This window comes from Syzygium oleosum, unplaced genomic scaffold (assembly GCF_021117445.2).
Source record: "Syzygium oleosum isolate NSW1041296 unplaced genomic scaffold, Sole_v2.1 Sole_v2.02, whole genome shotgun sequence".
Classification (NCBI taxonomy): Eukaryota; Viridiplantae; Streptophyta; class Magnoliopsida; order Myrtales; family Myrtaceae; genus Syzygium; species Syzygium oleosum.
In genome coordinates, this window is record NW_026607486.1 from 11,100,765 (window position 1) to 11,123,538 (window position 22,774).

The following is a 22,774-nucleotide window of genomic DNA, read 5'->3' on the forward strand; positions in this document are numbered from 1 at the left end:
TTTAGGACCGATACACCCTTTTTGTGTTGAATCGAATAACTCCGCTTTATCATGCATCATGGGTGAGGGTTACTGCCCTTTCAGTGACGTGCCCTGTTTATCACCCTGCAAAAAGGAAATGGGACATGTTATCTCCATTCTCGATTGAACTTAATTTAGGAACGATACATCCTTTTGTGCTAAATTGGATGGTTTTGTCACGATTTGTTGACAAGAGGCGTTGCCCCTATGATCAGATACACTCCCCTCCAATGTGTATTGCCTCATCATGCTTTCTTGGAAGAAGTTGTTGTCGCCATGGTCAAACACATTATTTCATCTGCAAAACGAGAGATGGCACAAGTCATTTCCATTTTCAGTTGGACTAATCTAGGAACGATATATACCCTTTTCTTTTTGGGGCGGCGCAGTTATGGACTAAGTCGTCCTCCTCATGCAATCCTGTCGATTCCCGGGAATTTGCCGTACATCCACTCTTTTTATCCTCACAAATTCTGCACAAGGGGAGGAACAAGTCATTCTTTAAATAAATCGAATTTAACTTGGAACGATTACAACATTTTACTCGGGGGCACCATTTGAAGACTGATTCTTGCTCATGTACATCCACGTCTTGAAGGATCATTTCGCGAACCACCAATAATCATCTCCACGCCGGATTAAATGCCGAGAAGCTATTTAAAGGCGCAAAAATTACAGCTACTAATGCTCAGCAATTCCAAATGGATCATAGCTCATTCCACTTCTTGTCTTTTGACAATATTGCTTGAATAGTCCGCATCCATATATGTGGACCCGTCAAAGAGCTTCCCCTGAGTTATAGATGTCACCAACCCAGGAAGTAGCCTTGGTGCCGAGGAATCTTCTCACATTTCTTCTTTTGAGAAGGTTGTCAAATTGATATGAGATTCTCCAAGATGAGAAATTTCTGTGGACTCTGCTTTGAGAACAACAGGGATTACCCAAAGCACAAAATTTAAGAACATTTCTTCATCCGTGTTGACAATTGAAGAAAGAAGTGGATTCACAAATGTGACCATAAGGTCAAATTTCAAATTTAGGAATGTTCAGATGTCATCCCTCCTCGGACTCGTTTTCCGAAAATGGTGAAGCGTAAAGTCTTAGTGGATTCTTGAAATGGAGCTCTTTATGAACACTAGGGTATCATTGTCTATGCCAAGAGCCGCAAGTCCTTCCATCTTTCATCAGTGGGAGACTAGCCTTTTCCATATTGCATCAAGGCAAGCACGAGAGATCGTGATGATCTCTTACCATTAATCAAATTTGCGATCTCCTTTTTTAAGCTCCCAACCATTGGCTCGAATTCTGGAAATATAATCAAGTAAAGCTGGTCTTCACTTGTGTCGGGGATCCCTATCAGGTACAATCTCGTGGTGCGTATCAGACCTTCACACCTGAGAAGCCTTCTTATAATGTCCACGATTGCTAGTAATGGAAAGTTTTCCCGGTTTACAATGTCCAGAAAGACCTCAACAATGAAAATTATTCTTCCAATCTCGTGGTTCTTTAGAGCAACAAAATGAGAAACTTTCTGATGAAACCGTCGTGGAATCTCACTCCCAGCGATATTCAAGTTGTCCAAATGCTTTGGAGCAACCTTTTCAATTCTTCTCTTCACTGCTAGGATGCATGCCTTGCAACCAACCATAAATAAAATGCCTTAGACGCTTCATGGAGACCAGGGACATCAACTAAATTGCTGCAATTAGTAAAGTCCAGCTCCATCTAAACCATCCACATTTGTCAAGTCGTACATGTGCTCCAACACATTACAGTTCACCATATTTGACTCAAGCAAGCTCGCGAGAAGTAGAGGCAGATACAATGAGATAAATCGATTTTTTTTTTAGAAGTACAAGGCCCCCCAGACTGGATGAAAAGCTGGAAAAATCATTATGACCCAAATCCAAATCCTGCAAGGAGGTAGTCCTTTCAAAATTGTCGGAGATTCTTGTCAAAAATCCCCAAGTATAAGCACCCATTTCCTTCAATAGACAGCAGTTTGTAAATGACTCTGGAAGAACAATATGATTTAGGGGATGGGATTGATTAGATTCAGCCAGTTCTGGATTGTCTTCCACATTTAGAAGTTGTCCTTCTCATTTTCAATGATGTCAAGCTTGTGAACATCTTAAATTCCTGGGGTGATTCTATGACAGAAGTTCCTGTTAAGTAAACCAGACTTTTCAACTTTCCAAGTGAAGCAAGTAGTTGCTAGAGTTGTGCGTATTGACTTAGTCTTAAGGTGCGAAGCTTTTCAAACATTCCTATAGACTCTGACAGTGTTGTTATCATGGTGTTATCCTAGAACTGATCGATGAGGCTCGACATATCTCCAATGGACTGTATTTTGACCGGGATAAGTGACCCATAGCAACAAGTAGCTCTGTCAGCAAACTGCGACCAAGGGAAAGTTGTGTCAATGATCTGGATTCCCAATCGTATCAGAAGTATTGCGAGCGATCTACACAACATGAAACTTAGTTTCTCAAGTTCTGTTCAGGACTTCATTGAACTGGGAAGTTCTTTGATTGTTGAACCATCGAGAGCAATGTTCTTTAGAAAACTTAGTTCTCCTATGCAATCAGGAGGTTGTTCCCTAGACGAGCAAATTCAGTCATCATCGGACTGCATCACATTCAAGGTGAAATGCTTCGTGTAGTTTCTGTAGATCCTGGATCTATCGCACCAATGTTGATAGGCACTTGTAGTTGTACCATGAATCAACAGTGTCTTGGCGAGCCCTAGAAATTCCAAGTTCATATTGTGAACCCACCATCGAAGAGCCAGCCACTACGGATGAAGAGCGCACAGTAGCGCTTTAGCAATTTATGCAAGTGCATCAGATGGAAATCTAGGAGGCTAACATGCCTAAAGCCTTAGTTGCTTTGAATCCAAAAGCCGCCTCTATTCCAGTTTAAAATCTCAAGGATGCGAGCAGACTTCATCATGCAAATGTTTGCATGAATCAAACGCCAATCCAACGTGTGTTCCAAGAGATTATTTATAGAGTTTGAGAAGACAGACAGTATACTTTGAAACTTCAAGAAATTATGTTTTCTAGACCTGTCAACTTCATTGCTAACCCATTGTGAGTAATGATTCTTTTCTTTTGTTATCCGTCTGGCAAGTACAACGAGAATCACTTTGTACTCTCTACGACGCAATTACTTCGACGCTCATGTCTCGCTGCATATGCCTCGAGTTCAAAGGGCCCACACTTTTGTTTTGTAGGGAAAGTGAATGCCAATCTCAAATAGCCTTTTCATTTTACTTGGTTTCATGAAAGAAAATGGAAAACAAGTCAATCGCTGCATGAGAAGTTCTTATTGGAACGACGACATTTTACCATCCTAGAATGTTTCTCCCAAGTCTCCGTGGAAATTCAATCCATGGGTAGCTTGCAGCATCTCCAATTGGACCCAAAGCAAAAAGCTACTTATGACCTTGAATTTGAGTTGCATGATTTACAAAAACAATCAATTGGGTTAACAATCAATGCCCAAAACACGAAACATGATTCCTACTAAGAATAAAGACGATGACAAAGTATGAAAAACTCTTGCATAGAAGAGTGCAATAAACAAATCCCGTCCTAGCTTCTAGGTCCACTTCTTGGCGTGGTCGAGTGAGAAGATTCCAAAGAAGAGCCGTTGCGTATAACCTTCAAAAGGAAGACAATGTTAGTACGTGAATGAAAAAAGTGATCTCTCAATGAAGCCGCCTCTTATAACGAAAGCAAGGCGACGATACGTGCCCCATGGTCCCTATTTGCGGGGATTTGGTATTTTGCCAAGATTTCGTAGTAAGAGGAGACATCATTAAAAGATCAAATCGTGGCTATCAATCGAACGCCCATTCTATTCCAAAAGTTTCATGCGCAAGATGTGGCATCAAATGTGAAAGACTGATTTGTGATTTCGATTTTTGGAAAGACAATACAATTCTTGTTTTAAGAAAAATACACAAAATATGATTTGAATTCCGATTCCGAAATGTGAACAAGAAAGAATTTTGTTGAAAATGTGATTTCAATTTTATGCCCCAAAATACAATCTTAACTTGGAAGAATTTCTATACAAAATGTGATTTTAAGCCCATCATTGAAAATTTAGACAAGATCATCTATTTTGTAGGGTCAAATCGGAGATGTTTGAGATTCATGCTTCAAGCTCACTGTCAAGAGTGATTGCCCAAAATTTTCAATTATAAGCTTAGATCACCTAAGGCATTCGATTGATTTCCACAAATTTCAAAAATGAAAGTTTCAACCAAAAGTGAACAAGTAAAGAGAGAAACCATACTTACAGTGGATGACAAACTTTCAATCACATAAACATGCAAATGTAACGTGTGGCTGATTCCTACTCTAGACGGCTTAACAAAGTGAAGCTAAGAGGGTGATCTGACCGTCGCAGTCTCGCGTTGGTATCAGGCCCACTTAACTCCGGCTCAGTCGAAAAGGATATCCTATAGTCACGCGGTCTCGCAAACAAGGATAAACACTTACGACACCAAGAGAGAATTTTCGAGGAAAAAAAAGGCAACCTCTACATCGCAGTCTCGTGTTCGAGGTTGTATCTTTCTTAATACCATCCTAAAGTATCCTATCGCGTCCCAGGTCCGGCAGCATGGCTGTGTGTGCAACAGTGTAGTGCTAAAACATTTAAAACATGCACAACAATTTATAAACAAATGACACTTCAAGAGTTTGAAAAAAAATAAACATTCATTCCCAAACCCCAAACCTGCAAAACAAGGGGTCAACAATCACTCATCACCTTATAACTCCCAACTGCAAGAACATTCACATTAAGGGCATAATTGAACAAGATAAACGGCCTAAGTCCACTAAGAATTCTATTCAAGTCCCCAGCGGAGTCGCCAATCTGTCGCGATCTCCCCGAACCAGCCCCTCCGCCTAAGGGGTTAGGCTAATGGATTACTAAGTTAAACCTAGCTCGAGCTCTCCCAAGCCCATACCAATTTGCGACTTAAGTTTAAGTTATTAACATGCAAATCAATTTCATTTAGGAGTCGCCACTAATCGATTTTTGGTGGGTCGATTAGACACCCAAGTGAAGCATGGGAGAAATCCTTCACTTCTACGAACCAGAGATTCAATGGGTACGGGAACTTGATTACACTAATTGACCAATTAGTGCCCTTTCGGTACCTAACCTTGTTCAATTACCGCCTAATGTGTTCACTCTAATCAGGAGTTTCAAGATTCAATTCCTAACCAAACTAGGGTAAGCAATAATCAACACAAGAACCTAACGTGCATGATCAACTACATACGAGGTTGAATTAAACACGCGATTCAAAGTGTGTGAACCAAGCAACGTGAAATCAAACATGACACTAATCATACAATAGGGCAAGAAAAGCCAATTTCAAAGTCCAAATAAATTTTTTGATTTTTCGAAATTTTTTTAAAATTTTTTTTGTATATTAAAATAATAATATAATATTAAAAATAATATAAAACGGACCCGGGTCGGATCTCCACATCCGACTCGGATCGGGACTGACCCGGGCACGCAGGCCCGGGTCCACAACCAGACCGGGCTCATTTATTGAGCCCGGTCTGTCCAGAATTTTTTTTTTTTTTAAAGGAAAGGAAAAGGGCCCAGCCCGAAATTTTTTATTTTTTTAAAAAAACAAACAAAAGCCCAAAGCCCACTAAAAATAAAAATAAAAAAAAAACAATCTAGCCCAAAGTGACCAATCCGGCCCACCCGCGAAATGGTCCAAAATCTCAAAGCCACATTCTAACTCTTAAACTAAAAAGCCCCGAACAAATAACACCAAATAAACATAAAATCGGCCCAAACACTAAACAAACCCCTACCCGGTTTCGACCCGCAAACCCGACCCGATCCCGAGCTGCCGACCCGACTTGCTGGAAACCCTAGTGCCCGCGACCCATTCGCTCGACCCGGTTCACGCAAAACCCTAGCGCCCGCGACCCGTTCGCCCGACCCGACCATCAGCCTCCATCGCCGGGAAACTCAGCTACATGGCCGGAACGCCAGCCGCCGCTCCAACTTGGAGCGCGTGTTCGACGTTCACGGCCGGGATCGTGCCCGGCCACCGCCCGCCAGGCCCTGGCCTCCGCGGCCAGGGTTTCCGGTCTGGCAGTCGAGCCCATGCTCGGCTGCCGCCCATCGAGCCCCGGCCTTCACGGCCGGGGTTTCTAGTCCGGCAATCGAGCCCGTGCTCGGACGCCGCTAGACACGCCCTGACCAGAGAGGTCAGGGCTTCTGGTTCCGCGGCCAAGCCCCTGCTCGACCGCCGTTTGGCTCATGCCCACCCGGTCTACATGGCCGGGTTTTGTCCTTTCGCGGCCGGGCCTATGTCCGGTCACCGCTCGACTCTCCTCTACCAGCCAAATGCAATAGAAAACAGTTCAGGCATTTTGACAAACAGATGGCGTGCGCTGTGAAAATGAGAGATGTCCGACTCGATTGAGACTCAAACGCATCCGAAATTCACACATACAATTGCATAGACAATCAGGATCAAGCATGTGGTATCACGGGCCAGAACTCGCGCGAGCCGGGCGATTGCGAGCTCCGGCCAGTGAGCCCAAAAAAACAGAGTACGCAGACCAGAACAGGGAAGGGAGAGGTGGCCGTTTGAGGCGCTCCCTATCCAGCTCGGCAGCGACGAACGTTGGCGAACGTAATAGATCGGACACCGTCCGGTCGCCTCGCACGCCTCCGAGCTAGAATCCTCGGAAAATCGACCCCGAATCGAATCAAACCGAAACAAAACCCAGCGAGCGCTCGGGACCGGAACCTACCGCGTGAAATTAGGTGCGCCGGAGCTTCGCCAGCCACGGCTGAGGCGCAGCAGTCGTCGACAGGAGACCGTTCAACCTCATATCTCACTCTCCAACGCTCTCGGCCTCACTCTCTCTCCGGATCTCTCTCTCACTCCCTCCCTTCTCCCCCCGTTCTCTCTCGGTCTCAGATTTAAGGACGGCCAGTGGCGTGGAGCCGGCCAGCAGGTGCGTATGGCCCCTGCCACCGCGCTGTTGACCTAGTCCCGACCCGCGGATCACGCTGGGCGATCCGCGGCGCTTCTGGCCTCTGTTCTGGCTTCTGCGTTCTGATTTTGTTCCTCTCCGTACGCTTCAGAAGGTTGACCGAGGGGAGGATGAACGGACGCGGGCCGGGCCGAGGAAAAAAGGGCCGGCCCGCATGGGAAAATAAAAAGGGAGGAAAAGATAAAAATAAATAAATAAAAACACATTTTTTTTACCTGAATATGTTCTAATAGGCCCTATTAATGCAAATGTGCCTAATGTCTATATGCCATGCAATTTAATGAAAATATTTTTGGTTTAGGGGTTAAAAATTAAACCCTAATTTTTTTATGCGATAAGACCCTAAATGATTAAGCGAAATTTAGGTGTCAACACCCATGATAGGAACTTTGGCATTATTCCCGAACCTCACCTCCAAACGAAAGGTGTCATCAAGTTTTGAGAATAATTCCTTCTCGCTGCACATGTGATTGCTACATCCGGTGTCTAAGTACCAAACGTTCTTCTGGTTTTCCACCGCAGCATCACATGTGAATAAAAGAGCATCGTCATGCTCATCGTTGCTATCAACAAATCTTGCTACCTTGGCATGAAACTTTTAACCACCAATCTTCTTACTTCGACAATCAGATTGGTAATGCCCATACTGTTTACAATTAAAACACTGAATATAGGACTTATCTTTTCGTTGTCCAGAATGCTTCTCTTGCCACTTTTTATCTTTCCTTTGATTAGAAAGTTTCTTCTTTTCATCGGGCAACGCCAACTGGCTTTGTAGAGCTTCCTCTACCGTCTTGGATTTCTCCTTGAGTCGCTGCTCGTGCATTTGTAGAGAGCCCATCAACTCATCAACGGTCAAAATAGAGAGATCCCGAGACTCTTCAATGGAAGTCACAATATATTCAAACTGCAAAGTTAGCGTCCGAAGAATCTTCTCAACAATCTGTTGGTCACCAATAGTCTCACCATTGGCCTTCATTTGATTGACAAGAGCCAATGTCCGTGAGAAATAGTCGGAAATGGACTCCGACTTTTCCATTTGAAGGAGCTCAAATTGTCGACGAAGAGTCTGAAGCCGAACCTTCTGGACCTTCTCAACACCTTTGTATATTTTGATGAGAGAGTCCCAAGCTTCTTTTGCCGTCTTCGAATTCGCCACTTTTTCAAAGATTGACGAATCTATCGCTTGAAAAATGTAAAAGAGAGCCTTACGATCTTTCTTGCAATTTTCTTTTATCGTCCTCTGCTCCTCCGTTATCAAATCTGTCGGCGTTTCTGGCTCCATGAATCCTTCTTCCACAATCTCAGTCATCTCCTGAAACCCGAATAGCACCTCCATATGGATCTTCCAATGCTCAAAATTCTTCCCATCGAACCTTGTGAGTTGAGGTTGGATCGTCCCGGCACCATTCACAGAGGCCATATGACACGAGATTTTCTAAGCCGAATTCACAAAACTCAGCCAAAACTGGCTCTGATACCAAATGTTGGAATAATAAAATTTGGAATTGATATTCTAATATGTCTTGAAGGATTACATAATATTTATAAACCCTTTAGATAACTAGAACAATTAAAAACTATCTTAAAAACAAGCAACAATAAGTAAACATTAATTTCCTCGATAACAATTTCCAAGTCTCTATATAATAATTGCAAAAATCCAATTCACGAAATGAGCTTGGATTACGAAAAGTATTTTTTATTTCCAACAGTGGGGCCTCGACTTGCACCTGAACCTCGCGCCAGCCGCGCCGTAGAGATCGGTGGCTTAAGGGTTTCAAGCGGCTGGCTTAAAGGGGAGAGTCAGAGTGTTCGGTCACCGGCTCAACGAAGTTTCACATCACGCGGCCGGCCGGCCGGCCAGTTCGGTTTGGATCCGGCTCGATCTTGGACACTTGGCCCGGTTCAAAAGGGGTCACGGACGAATTGTATCGCTTACATTTCTTTGCTCATGGATCCGTTTTGTATACCCTCTGAAGCATTATTCTCTTCGCAAGAGTAGTGATTTTTCTAAAAAAAGGACATGTTGATTGTTTAGCCATATCGGATAATTTTACCGGCGTCACGTGAATTTCTGAGTAAGGATGACATGCACATTTAGAAGCGAGTTATTATATGATCGAACTTTTTCGAGTATCAAGGCCAGCCACGACGATATATTTGTAGGAACTGGAAATGCTCTTAATCCCAGCGTTCCCGGCCATCCTAAGTTAGTTCATTTATTTCATATGGGCATTGCTTTTGTATTCAGTTTTTCTTGAAAATGTGCTTCGTTCATAAAAATAATTTCCTAACGTTATTAGAAACTTTAGAAACTTATTCGGTTGCTTTTCCTTCTGAAGTTGGAACTTCGGAAATTGAATATTTTGTTTTTACACCTTTGTAGCAATAAAAGTGAAGACGATTGTCCTTCTTTTCCATCTAGAAATGGTGTTTAGATCGTGATCAAACACATTTTTACTGTGTAGTGAAAACAGAAAATTAGACTCGTTTTCTTATATTTAAATAGGCCTTTAGCAGGTGGCTAGTGCGAGTCGCCCTTCACCATCCTATTACAAAACCCAAGAAAAAAAAAAGGCCCTTAAGTGATCTTTCTGCGATCATAAATTGTTTTGTGTGCCCTAAAAATTTTATTCAGTCGTTGTCCTCAAAGATAATATTTAGAATAATTTTTGTAAGAAATTATTGCGTGAATAAGGTGAATAAACTCAAATTTACCTGGTTCATTCAATCTACTAGGGTCCACTTAAATTATATATATCTGACCAATCAGATTCAACGGTTTATACAAGCACCGAGTGCACCGGATTCATCTAATAATATTTTGACTTTCATAGACATTAAAGAAGTGCCGAGATGCTTGTATCTTCGTTGACCGATAATGTGGGATGATTGATCCACGGAGCCAGAATTGGACATGGGTGCTGTAGTCTTGTCCAAACATTCAAGAAACATGCCAAACCATCTTTTATAGATTGTTTAGTCAAATGAAGCTCTCGATAATTGGTGATGAAGCAACCAAGAAGATCAAACTTGTCCCCGCCAATTTAAATTCAAGTTTCAAATTCAACATTAAGCTTAAATTGCTGTAATTCTTTTACACTGAATTTCATGCTCAAGTGGGTTCTTTCTTGGCAAGCTCTCAACTTGATTGAAGTGGTAGATGTCACCTTCCAATGACGTACTGTAGCCCGACATAAAACGTGCCTACTTTGAGGCTTCGACTGTATTATTCGTTCAATTAATCAAAATTGTCACCTGGCCACTTATCAAACTCATGAATTTTTCGCACGCAAGCCCATTAGCTTCCTCACCGTGTCACATTCATGGTAGGAAGTGATTCTAGTAGCGGGAGGTTATTTGTGTCAAGAGTGCGTTTGTTTCACTGAAAACTTTATAATAAAGAAGAATATTTTTCATGAGGAAAATGATTTTGTTCTCATGTGTTTGTTGGTTTCGGGAAAATGATTTCCTTCTTATTGGAAGGGAAAGTCATATTTTCCGCAATCTAAACTTATTATTTTCAGTCCATGAAAAGCGTTTTCCGTACATCGATTACATTTCTATCATTAAAATACTAGAAAGTCCGAAAATAATTTCCCCGAAATAATTTCTATTCAAACAGACAGGCCCCGAGTGTCTATCTCAACTCTTGAATATTAAATGGCTTTTAAAAAAACAAGTTACTTTAATTATTACTGATACAAAGACCCATACACATATATCATGCTTTAGATTATAGCCAATGTTATTTTAGTATTATTTGGAATTGAGAAATTATATCTAAAATGTCATCAGAAAATGGTATGAGGACTACTATTACTATTGGTATAAAAACAAAGCACAGGGTTGAAACTTCATCATTCCAAAAGTACAGGGCCTAAAGAACAAACTGAACAGGTGAAAGGAAATTACGTAAAAAGTGTTATGAAATAGAAGAAGATTAGAATTCGTCGCTTGAAACAATCTGACACAGTACGCTATTCGGTTGTTTTCTCATTTGCAGCGATCTCGATCTGCAAATGCAGGCGCAGAACTTAAGATTCTTCACATACCCTTCACATTCTACGACTTGGAGCCAGCTTATTGATACCTCAAAGTACTATGATGATGGGGTAATCAGTGAGAAACCAGAGCAGTACAAAGAACTGATAGACTTTGGAGCTGCTGATTATTCGCTATTGCATCTTGCTGTGCGTTGATTGATGGTGCTGATTCTCAGCTCATTCGGTCGAGGAACATTTATGAAATCTGTCTGGTTGTGAAGTAATCAAAGAGGAAGAAAGTACTCAGTGCATGATGTGCTTAAAAATTACGGAGAAAAAGGGGCTTTAGAGGATGAGATGACGGGCCTCCGCCGATGTCGCACTTGATCTGACTTTGGTCCTCCGATGTTGCACTTGATCCGACTTTGATCGTTGCATTCAAGCACACCGACGTTCCTGAAAAGACTGCGGAAGACATCTTGATTCAACCATTTTCCATGCATTCCTCTGAAAATGCATCAACTTCTGAACGACGACCACTAACTAGTCACCATTGACAAGCTTCCATACGAAGAGCCTTTTCATCTAGGCAATAACCCGTGCACGAATCCAGAAGCTAAGGTTCGTGTTCACGCAGGCCACGTATGTCAAAAATGTTTCCTATTAATTGACAGGCAATACAGCCTCTAATGGGGCTGACATCGAATGTAGTTGTATGCCCCATATGTTGTTACAACTATCTGTCAGCTTGATTTTTGGGTCTTACTTTATGAAAGATAAATAGAATTTTGGAGCATCAGTCAACGTTTGGGCAAAATTTTGAAAAAAATTGGATTTGGTGCTATTTTTCATCAACTGGGCAATATCTCCTCCTGCTCAACAGGAACACACGGTCTCCAAATAGTTTCCGTTCCAACATCCATAAGTGCAATCCCCTTTGCAGTTAAGTCGGCCCTGATTCGATCACTTTTTGCAAAATCCTTCTGCCTTCTGGCTAAAATTCTTTCGTCAATCAGACGCGATATTTGCTCTTCTGTCAAATCAGCCCGTATCAATGCCTTGCCTTTCAACTGCTGCAGAATCTACATTGAAGAAATTTCACATTTAAATCGAATTTGATCCAAGAAAAACTCAATAAGTATTCATAAGAACTTGCATCACCTCAGAATAAGTGAAAGGGGGCAGCAAACCCAGAATATCTAGAACACCCTTTACTTCTTTCTCTATCTCGGTAAGGGATTGAATTATTGCTGCTTGCCGTTGCTTCTGTTGCTTCTTCTGAAGTGCATTAGAGAACCAACCAATTTTAAAAGTTAGAGAAAGTAAAGCACAAAAGATACACAACAGAGAGAATGTTTGAAAAGGTGCAGCTTCTTTTATGGAAAAGAAACAGTACAACTAATTACCTTAAGGGTGTTCGCGTTATTGTTTATGAACTTCAAGGCATCCTGAAAAGCACCTGTCAGCACATGTGAAGTGTTCAAGTCATCGGTCATTTTGTCGTGAAAATCCTTCCGCAAGCCTTTGATGCATTTCTCGGCATCAGGAAGAACCCGGACCGTTTTGCCTTTTGGTTCTGTACCCTCACTGGGAGTTGCCTCTCTGAATGACGACAGAGTATCTTCCCAGTCTTGTAATGTCTAACATCGAGAAGACATCCCAAGTTAATTTTCTATAATTTTATATCAGATGGCAGACCATGCTTGCGTGCATGTCACTCATACATATACATCCAACATAATCAAGAAAGAACAATTCAGAGTGACCCAGACTAGTGGCTGCTGGCAACTAGAGCTAGGCCAAAACCGTCCAAACAATTCATACAGGTAATTACAGAGACAATAGGAATGGTTTCTTTTCTAACAGCATCAAATCCCTAGCATTTCTAATTAGTTAAATCAAGCAAGCCCACCCTTCTACTAGTTCCACATGAGTCTGAGACCAAGTATGAGTAAGCAGCCAGAAAGATGAGAAGTGATTCGCAGTTAACCAAACATGATTTATACCTGATATACATAATAAACAGCCTCCGATGCACCCTCCAACTGTAAGACTGAATAGTTGAGAGGAGATCTATAGTGTGCACTTATCAAGAAGTGTCTCAAAGCCAGTGGATGGTAGCGCTCTGTAATCTATAGTTATACAAATCGAGGAATTTTAGACACCAGGAATGATGAGAGCTCAAGATAAATGTTAACACATCAAGAAAGAAAGCGGAACAAATTTGCAAATACTACCTGACGGATCGTAAAAAAGTTACCCAGTGATTTTGACATTTTCTCATTGTTGTTGGTCACATGGCCATTATGCATCCAATAACTCACACAGCTCTCCTGGCATGCAGCCTGACTCTGGGCGATTTCATTCTCGTGATGGGGGAAGATCAAGTCAATTCCACCACCATGGATATCAAATTTAAAAGACAGATAATGAGCACTCATTGCACTGCATTCTATATGCCACCCTGGTCTGCCAAGACCCCACGGGCTCTCCCAGCTTGGCTCGCCAGGCTTTGCAGCCTACAATAACCGTTTACCGTCAGAGTTACATACCCAGATAAAATAAGAATTTACTGGTAGTACAATGCAATCCGCACCTTCCATAATGCGAAATCAGCAGGATTGCGCTTTCTAGAGTCCACCGCAACACGTTCACCTGCTCTGTGATTTTCTAGCTTCTGCCCCGACAAGCAGCCATAATTTGAGATCTTATCCACAGCAAAGAACACATCTCCATCCACCACATAAGCACAATCATTATTAATAATCTGCAAACAGCCATAAGGAATTTCATTAGTTAAAACTCTCCCTCATGATCCTAGCGACTTTTAAAATGTGAGGTGCCGAAGATGCTACATGTAAAACTAGAACTTTACAATAAATAAATAAATATAAAAGAGACATAGGCAGACATTTTCATCTGGCTGTCACCTCTAAATACCTTATTACATGGGAATATACAGTCAAAAATTAAATGTATGAAAGTCAGTTGTTTCCTCTTCTAATTTATATAAAAAATTAGTCCATAAAAAATGGTCCTTAAGCTTCTAATTTGGACTATTATTATAGGCTCCCAGCAAATTGGTGACTCAAATTACCAAATCAGTGAAAGTATCTAGTTTTCAATATTCTTGTGAAATCATTCTCTTTAGGAAATGTATGAACACAACTTCTTTTTTTCTTGGAAGTACTTAACTTGAAATTGTTCCTCTTTATACGTGCATCCTTTCCATGTGGAAAATAATAACATTTTAGAGAAAATTAAACTTATGCATATTGGTTACATATCTGCATATTCATGATTCAATTTACCTAATAACGAGAACATCTAATACAGTATCGAATAGCTCTGAAATCCTTGTCTTAGCCAACATCAACCAAATACCACTATTCTAACTTCAAATTCATCTCTCCTCAAATTTACATACGTTCATATAAAGGAACATTTCTTCAAACTCAAGCCATACCTTAAGATACATGCGAGTAAATGAAAGATGGTAACATTTGTTCTATGACAAAAGGGAGAAGAAATTACCGAATCAAACATGAACAATTAAACTTCAGAATTCTTCAGCGACATCATTTTTTCTCAGCAATAGCAGCTAAATTGGTAACACAATTATATAAAGAATTATTTCATATAACCTTACCTTCTGAAGTTCACCACAGAAACCAGAAAGGACATTTGCACTACAATATCAGAGAAATTATGAGCGAAATATAGAAAGGGTGTAAACTACATACTGTAGCAACAGCACCTCCTTTCTACATACTCTAGCCTATGTTTATTCTTGCGCTTATTGAACCCCTCTAAAATTAAAGCAGCAGATCTAGAGTTGAAACTAGAAACCTGGGTTATCATGTCCTTAATCTGTTCCATGTGATCAGAAACCCGTGGTTGGTGGGTAGGGAGGAGGCACTGCAGATCGGCCATGTCAATTAAATACTCTTGGCAAAAGCGGTTACTTAAATCCAAGGGATTCTCCCCGGTCTCATTTGCCCGACGAATAATCTGCAGATATCCACATGTTAGCAATGTCCAACTAACTGATTCGGAAACACCAAGAACAATCCAGGTATCCTCAGCATCCACACAAAATGACAGAATCTCTAAAACAATGCATGAAAATAAGTTTTTCTAACTTTAACCATAAAATGCCAGAATTTCATGATAACCACAGAATTAATTAATAACTTGAACACTACACTTCAGTGAAACGGAAATGCTTCTCTCCAACATAAAAGAGCGCCACTTCCATTATTGGAAACTGCCAGAGTTAAGTTGATGAAACAACATTCTTCTAAAGCTACTTTCAGCGACTAACACTTCAACAGGTGGCCACTAGTCAAACTTAAGAGAAGTAAATCCCCTTTACTTGTAAATTGGTGAAACGTTATGCAAGCGTTAGTAATGAAATTTTGACTAAAAATCTGAAGGATCATACTTACTTGCCGATAGCACGACAGATATTCCTTCAAAATGTGCATAGCTCATATCACAAGATTTTAAAAGTATAAGAAATAAAGAAATGAATTCAGCCAGTTATCCAGTGTACCTAATCAGGTGGAGTTTCCTCGCCGTGATCTCATCGTTAAATTTCCAATGTTCATATAGCAGTTCAGGAAATCAAAGTCACCTCGGAATTTAGAGTAGATCATAAAATCTAATAACAGCATTTGATGATGCACCAAACAGTTGTGTAATGTATGAGTTGCTAGTAAAATGAAGGAAGGAAAGAGAGAATCGAATGGCAACCACTACAACAAACCATAGTTCTACTGAGTTGAAAAGCATCCAAACCAATTAATTCTATATGACGTAATAATTACTACACTCTCATGTCCATGTGTAGAAATGTCAAAATACCAATTTTTCCAGGTTAAAAATTGCATTTCCACACCATGAAAATTTTAAAATAATTTTTGAATGGCTGATCATGATTTTCCCCTCACGCCTACTACTCTATTTGATACTTGACTTGTTCGACAGGTAATTCTCCGAAGTTGGTCAAATACCGATATTAATATATTAAAAGTCGGATACTTTCACAGACCGCGTTGTTCCTTTACATTGAACAGATCTGTCACTTTACACAATACGCAGGATATAATGTCCTCAATGAGAACCAAATCAAACTCTCAATTCTCCACAAGAACAATGTACAACTCTGATTTTCCTGTGCAAAGCTAGGCAAGTAAAGCAGACAAAACTTTAGAATATATAGATGATCCTTTGATCTTCTGATAATAGCCTCTATCTTCTCATTACATAATAATTCCTGTGGCAACCAGTCAATTAGCTCCCTCACTTTTCAAATGAAATGTCGGTAGTCCAGAAGAAGATTTATATGCATGCTTATGAGAATTACTTCAAAAATTCCTGTCTGCATATTTTTTTTCACGTCAAAAAACATCGACAGAAAGACAAATAAACTTAAGCATGATCACAATACCATATCACAAGATCACGCATGAAGAATCTAATTCAACCAAAAACACAATGTACAGCCATGAAAGAGTTTACTTCTGATATTTATATGGGCCAACATTCAGACCTTGTCATCAACATCTGTAAAATTGCGTACATAGGTGACTTCATAGTCCAAGTGTAGGAGATATCTGCAAGAAATCATTTCAAACAATAGAAAGTTAATATTCACCAAAACCCTGCAAGAGACGGCATATTATGCTACAAAAGTAAACCTGCTAGGTCATGAGTTCAGTCAGCAATTCTTCATTTCAACGAGGGGAATCGACCAAGCATGACCTCCACCTGTACACAACTAATCTGATGTACGAGGTGGAGTTTACTTCAGATATAAAGAAACCTCCTTTCTATTTCATCTTCTCCACAATCCTCCATAAGGCAACCAGTAAAGGAGAATAATCCGCCACTACTCCTGTATATTCATTCACTCAACCCTTTCCCCATACCCAAACAAAGTGAGCTTTTCCAACAGCATACTATCCTCGTGCTATCGAGCATGTTAATTAAGCTTAAGCATGAACCAAAATGCGACAGCTAAAGTGATCGTTCGGCATTTATGAGTGAAACCTCTCCCCTTACTAAACTAGGATATATGATAAACCTACATTAAATCTTTGAATCAAGATCTTCACTAAATAAACCCCACAAAAGGGTTAAACATACCGGCAAAGACCCATTACACATAAATCTCTGCCCGTGAATTTCTCTTTTATGATACCCCCATCTTCTTGCTCCTTTAGTCGAAAAAATTCCACAACAAGCAAACTTCAATCAATTCCACGAGAGACCCAAATGGCAAGAGATGGCTACCAATCCAATAAATTGTGCAACATGCATGAACCCTACACCACAATCGACCGCCGCCAAATCGGAGAGACTGGCGGTTTACCTGTAGAGGACGTCGAAGGCGACGGCGGCGCGGGCGTGGCCGAGGTGGCTGAAATCGTAGGACGTGACGCCACACACATACATGCCCACCTTGCCCTCCATCGCCGGCCTGAACACCTCCTTCTGCTGCGTCATCGAGTTGTACACCCTAAGCTCCTTCCTGTCGGCCATTGCTGAGCTCACCTCTCCTCGATCTCTCACCCGAAGCTCTTGTCGAGGGCGGTCACCCGGTCCTCGGCCTCTGCCTCACTCCCTTTCGGGCGAGCGAGGGGCGGCCTTAATGTGCGTCGTCAGCGACGGCGAGGAACGGCCGCTTGATGAACACCGGAGTAGAAACGAGCGGAGAAGTAAAATCTGAGAGCATAAAAGGGATTCAAAATTTGAAAGCGTGTTTGCTGGAGAGAGAGACGCTGGAGAGGAAATATTAGGGGTGAGCGGTTCTAGGTTCATCACAGGTTCCGCCTGGAACCTAGAACCTACCCTCGGGTACAAGTTCCTCATTTTTTGGAACCTGAAACCTAGCCGTCGGAACCTGGAACCTGAAACCTGGAACCTGGAACCTGGAACCTGCCCTGTCACAGGTTCCAGGGTCGGTTTCCAGGTTCCAATAGGTTCTTTCTTTTTTTTTTCTTTTTTAGTTAAACAAAACGAAAATGAACAAAAATCATAATCCACAGTTGCATATGTCCAAATATTTCTTAAGGCGATCTGAAAGTAATATTCCAAAGCTAGAAGGTTGCAAAGAAATCATTAAAAAATAATTGGGAACAAACCTAATTGAAGTTCTCCTCTTCCTTGAACATAAAACTAATCTGATAACCCCGGAAGCACATTTATTGCAAGATTTGTTATTGCTTCAGCCATAAACCGGTCCCCAATTCTTCAACCAGTCAACTAAGAAAAAGCATAATCATTTAGTTAACGTTAAAAAATGCAAGAGAGAAGGGTGTAAAATCTGGATACTCAACATCTGGCCCATAACTTAGAGAGTCCTGAAGAGGCTATCACCATAATATAACTATATACAAGAAAACGAGACGACAAAGTCCTCAAAGGGGAAAAGAAGCATCTACAGCCTCACCTTCCACATCACAAAGAAACATGTATGACAGTTCACACAAAGAACAAGATATAAAGCATCTTTTTTTAAAAAGCAGCTCAACTTCTCTAATCAACCCAGGTAGTACTTAACATTGTGGCAATCTCTGCATGACAACGTGTCGTATTAGAGTTAGGCCCCGTTTGGTTCAGCATTTGGGAAAAGCCTTTGGCCAAATGCAAAGGTCTTTAGCCTAAAAGACTTCGGAAAAATGCTAGACTGTTTGGTAAACTATATAACTGAAAAGGGCTTTGGGGAAATACTAGACTGTTTGGTAAACATATATTTGCAAAGCTCTTTGGTGTGACCAAATTAAGTTTTTTAACTTTTAAATTTTAAAAATTGAAAAAAAGAAACAATGATCGTAACTTTTATATTTTCGCATTGAGAGCAATGTAAAAGATACATATTAACATTTATAGAAAAAAAAATCTTGCTAGGGGTGAACAGTTCTAGATTCCTTACAGGTTCCATTTGGAACTTGAAACCTACCATCGGATACATGTTCCTCATTTTTTGAAACCTGAAACCTACCCATCGGAATTTGGAACCTACCCTGTCACAGCTTCCAGGGTCTAATAGATTTTTTTATTTATTTCATTTTTAGTTAAACAAAACAAAAATGAACGCACTAATACTGAATAAACCTGCCATTCACCAAAGAGAATATAAAAGATTAATTTTCCAGAAATTACGGTTCAAAAATACCATTAAAACGAGAAGTCATTACGTAAATCGATACTAGGGATGAGCAGTTCCATATTCCGTATTGGTTCCACCTGGAACCTACCTATCCTCATTTTTTAGAACTTGAAACTTATCCTATCACAGGTTCGAAGGTCGGTTCAAGGGTCTACCCAGGTTCTACCTATATTATTAATTGAATAATTGCAAATCATCACCTTTTGTGACCACCACTTGCTGCAATGATTCACCTAACACAACTTATATTTAGACACATGAAGAATATGAAACATTAACGAGTCATAAAATGAAAGCTCGAAATAGTGGTTCCAGATTATACACTCATCATCTAACACCATGAAACACCAAAGGATCACACGACGACATAAACCAAAAAAAAATACAAAAAACTTATTTAGGTTTCAGGTTCCAAGTTCGAGGTAGGGGTGAGCGGTTCCAGGTTCCTCACTGGTTCCACCTGAAACTTGGAACCTACCCTCGGGTACAGGTTCATCATTTTTTATAACCTGAAACCTACCCTTCAGAATGTGGAACCTGGAACCTACCCTGTTATAGGTTCCAAGGTCAATTCCAGGTTCTTTTTCTTTCTTTTTTTTTTCAGTTTTAGTTAATCAAAATGAAAGATCACCATTTCCACGTAATCACATCCCAAACCCACCCACAAGAAAATGCTCAACAAGAGAAGCATATACAACACAGGGGCAAAATCACATATCCTATATTCCCACTTCATTGTAAAGATCAAGGAGGAAGCAACCTCAAACACTTAAAGATGACAAATTGAAATCAAATTTTGTGGACAGTTGGATAAAACTATTCCGCTAACCATGATCTTTCTCTAGGAAGTATGTTCTTCATAAGTTGCAAACTATAAGAATTTCTGGGCAAGTGGGTGATCATCAAATCACAGAGACTATGGTAACACATAACAGACAATCACGTGAAGAAACAACATGAAGAAACAGCTTCATCCTGCTATAGCAGTCAAGGACTTTAACTTGATCAATAGCCTCACGAGCAGTCAGCTTATGCAGAAGCAAAACTAGAAGGTTTAGACTCAAAGCTGAACCCATGGAGACTGGAATTATGCAGCTGCAATAGGCTAGGGACGAATTGAAATATCTTTAATTAACACACTAATGCATGCAGTGCCATCGCCACTAGTTAAGAGATGATAAATAACTTAAACAACAATTCTCACCATGAAGCTATTGAAATTCTAGCCACACACAGATGCATGCAGTGCCATCACCACTGGTTAAGAGATGATAAATAACAAAACCAACAATTCTCACCATGAAGCTATTGACATTCTAGCCACACACAGGTCAATTTTGTCCAATCCAAGCTAGAAAATAATTTTCGAGGAGCAAAGAACTTCTCATATGTTTTCCATATGTGGCTTCCCACAAAATATAGTTTTTTTAAACAGGGAAGCTCAATGAATGAAGAGAATTCACTGATATTCAAAGAGATGAGAGCAGAAGACATACCAGGCCTTCAGACATAACATCCCTGAGCTTTCCCGGTTTTACATTTGTAATGAGCATGACATGCCGGTTCTACAAGTAAAAAGGAGAGAAAATTGGTCTGTTTCCAAAAAGCTTATTAAACTGCTCCTTACTTTAGTAAGGCAATGAGGTAATTGCAATACCATCAACTCATCTGGACTGCAAAATTTGGCCAAGCCACTAACAACCTGCCTCAATTTAGCCTCTCCAACATCAATTTCTTCAACAAGTAAATCGAACCGCCAAACCAAGAAAGGAACTTTAGAAATCAACCTCTGCACTTTGCATGACTATCATATCAGAATTAAAAGTTTACGAGGTAGAATAGAAGACTGTGATTAACAAAAGCTAGCGCTTTTGGGAGGGCAGTGAGAGTGTATCTCAAAAAACGACAAGAAGGGCCACACAATCAATATAAACTTAAGAGGACAGCAACAATGTCACTCGAGCTTCACCATGAAAACGGGGCAAAATTTCCCCCCATCCATAGATTACATCAGACCCGAGCAAGTCGTAGACAACACAATGGGCTCAAACAAATCCCTGATAAACTCCCCTCTCCAATTTACGCGAGAAAAAAAGAACGGAAGAAAAAAATCGAAGACTCTGACAGAGACAACGCAATGGGCTCAACGCTCAAAACAAAGCCACGAGATCCTCCATTTTCGCACATAAAGAGAAAACAAAACAAACGAGACTCAACACGGTTCGCATGCATCATCGCCAAAAACACCAACGAATTCAGCAACGCAGCAGCATCGGAAGCGCCAAAAAAAAAAAAAAGACAAAAGCCAGCACAAAACATCCAAACGGAGACGCGTTTTTTCGAGGGGAATTGACGACGAGCAGCGATGAGGAGAACAAAATCTGACCCAAATGACGGAACCGTAATGCGCTTCATCGGGGAGCCCGAGACCCTCGAACCGGGAACGAACGCCGCGCCGGCCCTCGAGGGTATTCGGTCGCTGGCAATCTCGCGTGGGGCAAGAGAGCAAGAAGGACGGCCGGAATTGCACCTCCGAGGAGAGACGGTGGGAGCCTGCCGGAACCCTAGCGAAGCGCGAGAATGGCAGAAATGCAGAAATGCTCGCGGGTGGAAGTGAAACTGAAGGGAAAGGAAAGACCAAAAATTAATTGTAATATGTTTTAGGGATCACGGTTCGGGTTTCGGTTCCGGTTCCGATTCCCGGTTTCAGTTCGGTTCCTATAGGAACCGGGAACCGGAACCGCCGGTTCCTAAAAATGGAGAACCGGGAACCTGACCCTCTCTTCATGGAACAAGGAACCGAACCGGACCCGCCGGTTCGATTTTGCGGTTCTTGGTTCTACCCGGGAACCGCGCTCACCCTTCTAGGTTCCAAGTTACACCTATCTAGAACCTGAAATCTACCCATCGAAATAGGTTCCCCAATTTTTTTAACTTGGAACCTACCTTCCATATCATATATATATATATAAGGGTTAATAACCCTAAACTTGTATACTTATGATAAATTTACCACAAACTAATTTTTTAACCACGAAAAAATCTCAAACTGGTATATCTATGACAAATTTATCCCAAACTAATTTTTTAACCACCAAAAACCCCAAAATGGTACATTTTGACAAATTTACCCTCCGTTAAATTGAATTAGTACCACGAAAAAGCACAAATTGGTACACCTGTTACAAACGGAGAGTAAAATCCCAAACTGGTAGATCCGTCAATCGCCACGTGTTATCCAACATAGAAATTTGACGGTAAAATTTTAACAAAAATTAACGGAGAGTAAAATTATCACAGAAGTCCCAGTTTTGGGTTTTTAATGATCAAAAAATTAGTTTGGGTTAAATTTATCACAAGTGTACTAGTTAATGGTTTTTCGTGATATTAGTCCTATGTATAAATGCCTTACATTGAAACTAAACCCGATGATCAAAATTCTACCGAAGCTCAAATGACCCACCTTATACAACTCAAGTAAATCTATCTTCAAAGGTCGCGACCGTGACCGTTTGAGCTTGAAGCTTATGGCAG

At 40.8% G+C, this 22,774-nt stretch overlaps 1 protein-coding gene and 1 pseudogene across 3 annotated transcripts; both read right to left on the reverse strand.

The window, feature by feature from the left end:
* Positions 1–1,216: 1,216 nt before the first annotated feature.
* Positions 1,217–2,003, reverse strand: LOC115663370 (uncharacterized; annotated as a pseudogene).
* Positions 2,004–11,709: 9,706 nt separating this feature from the next.
* Positions 11,710–21,755, reverse strand: LOC130134687 (cysteine--tRNA ligase 2, cytoplasmic-like). Of its 3 annotated transcripts, none has more exons than XM_056308431.1 (11): positions 21,627–21,755; positions 18,213–18,333; positions 17,441–17,793; positions 16,619–16,682; positions 14,914–15,075; positions 13,661–13,831; positions 13,302–13,583; positions 13,071–13,196; positions 12,471–12,704; positions 12,226–12,342; positions 11,710–12,146 (listed from the first exon to the last, which is right to left on the reverse strand). In XM_056308431.1, exons 3-11 carry the CDS (start codon positions 17,608–17,610, stop codon positions 11,916–11,918), a joined length of 1,557 nt encoding a protein of 518 aa, XP_056164406.1. In that variant the 5' UTR covers positions 17,611–17,793; positions 18,213–18,333; positions 21,627–21,755; the 3' UTR covers positions 11,710–11,915. The 3 variants fall into 3 exon arrangements, with proteins under 3 accessions (XP_056164406.1, XP_056164405.1, XP_056164407.1); XM_056308430.1 differs by lacking the exon at positions 21,627–21,755 and adding an exon at positions 20,868–21,225; XM_056308432.1 differs by lacking the exon at positions 21,627–21,755 and having other exon boundaries at positions 12,226–12,339.
* Between the last annotated feature and the right edge of the window lie 1,019 nt (positions 21,756–22,774).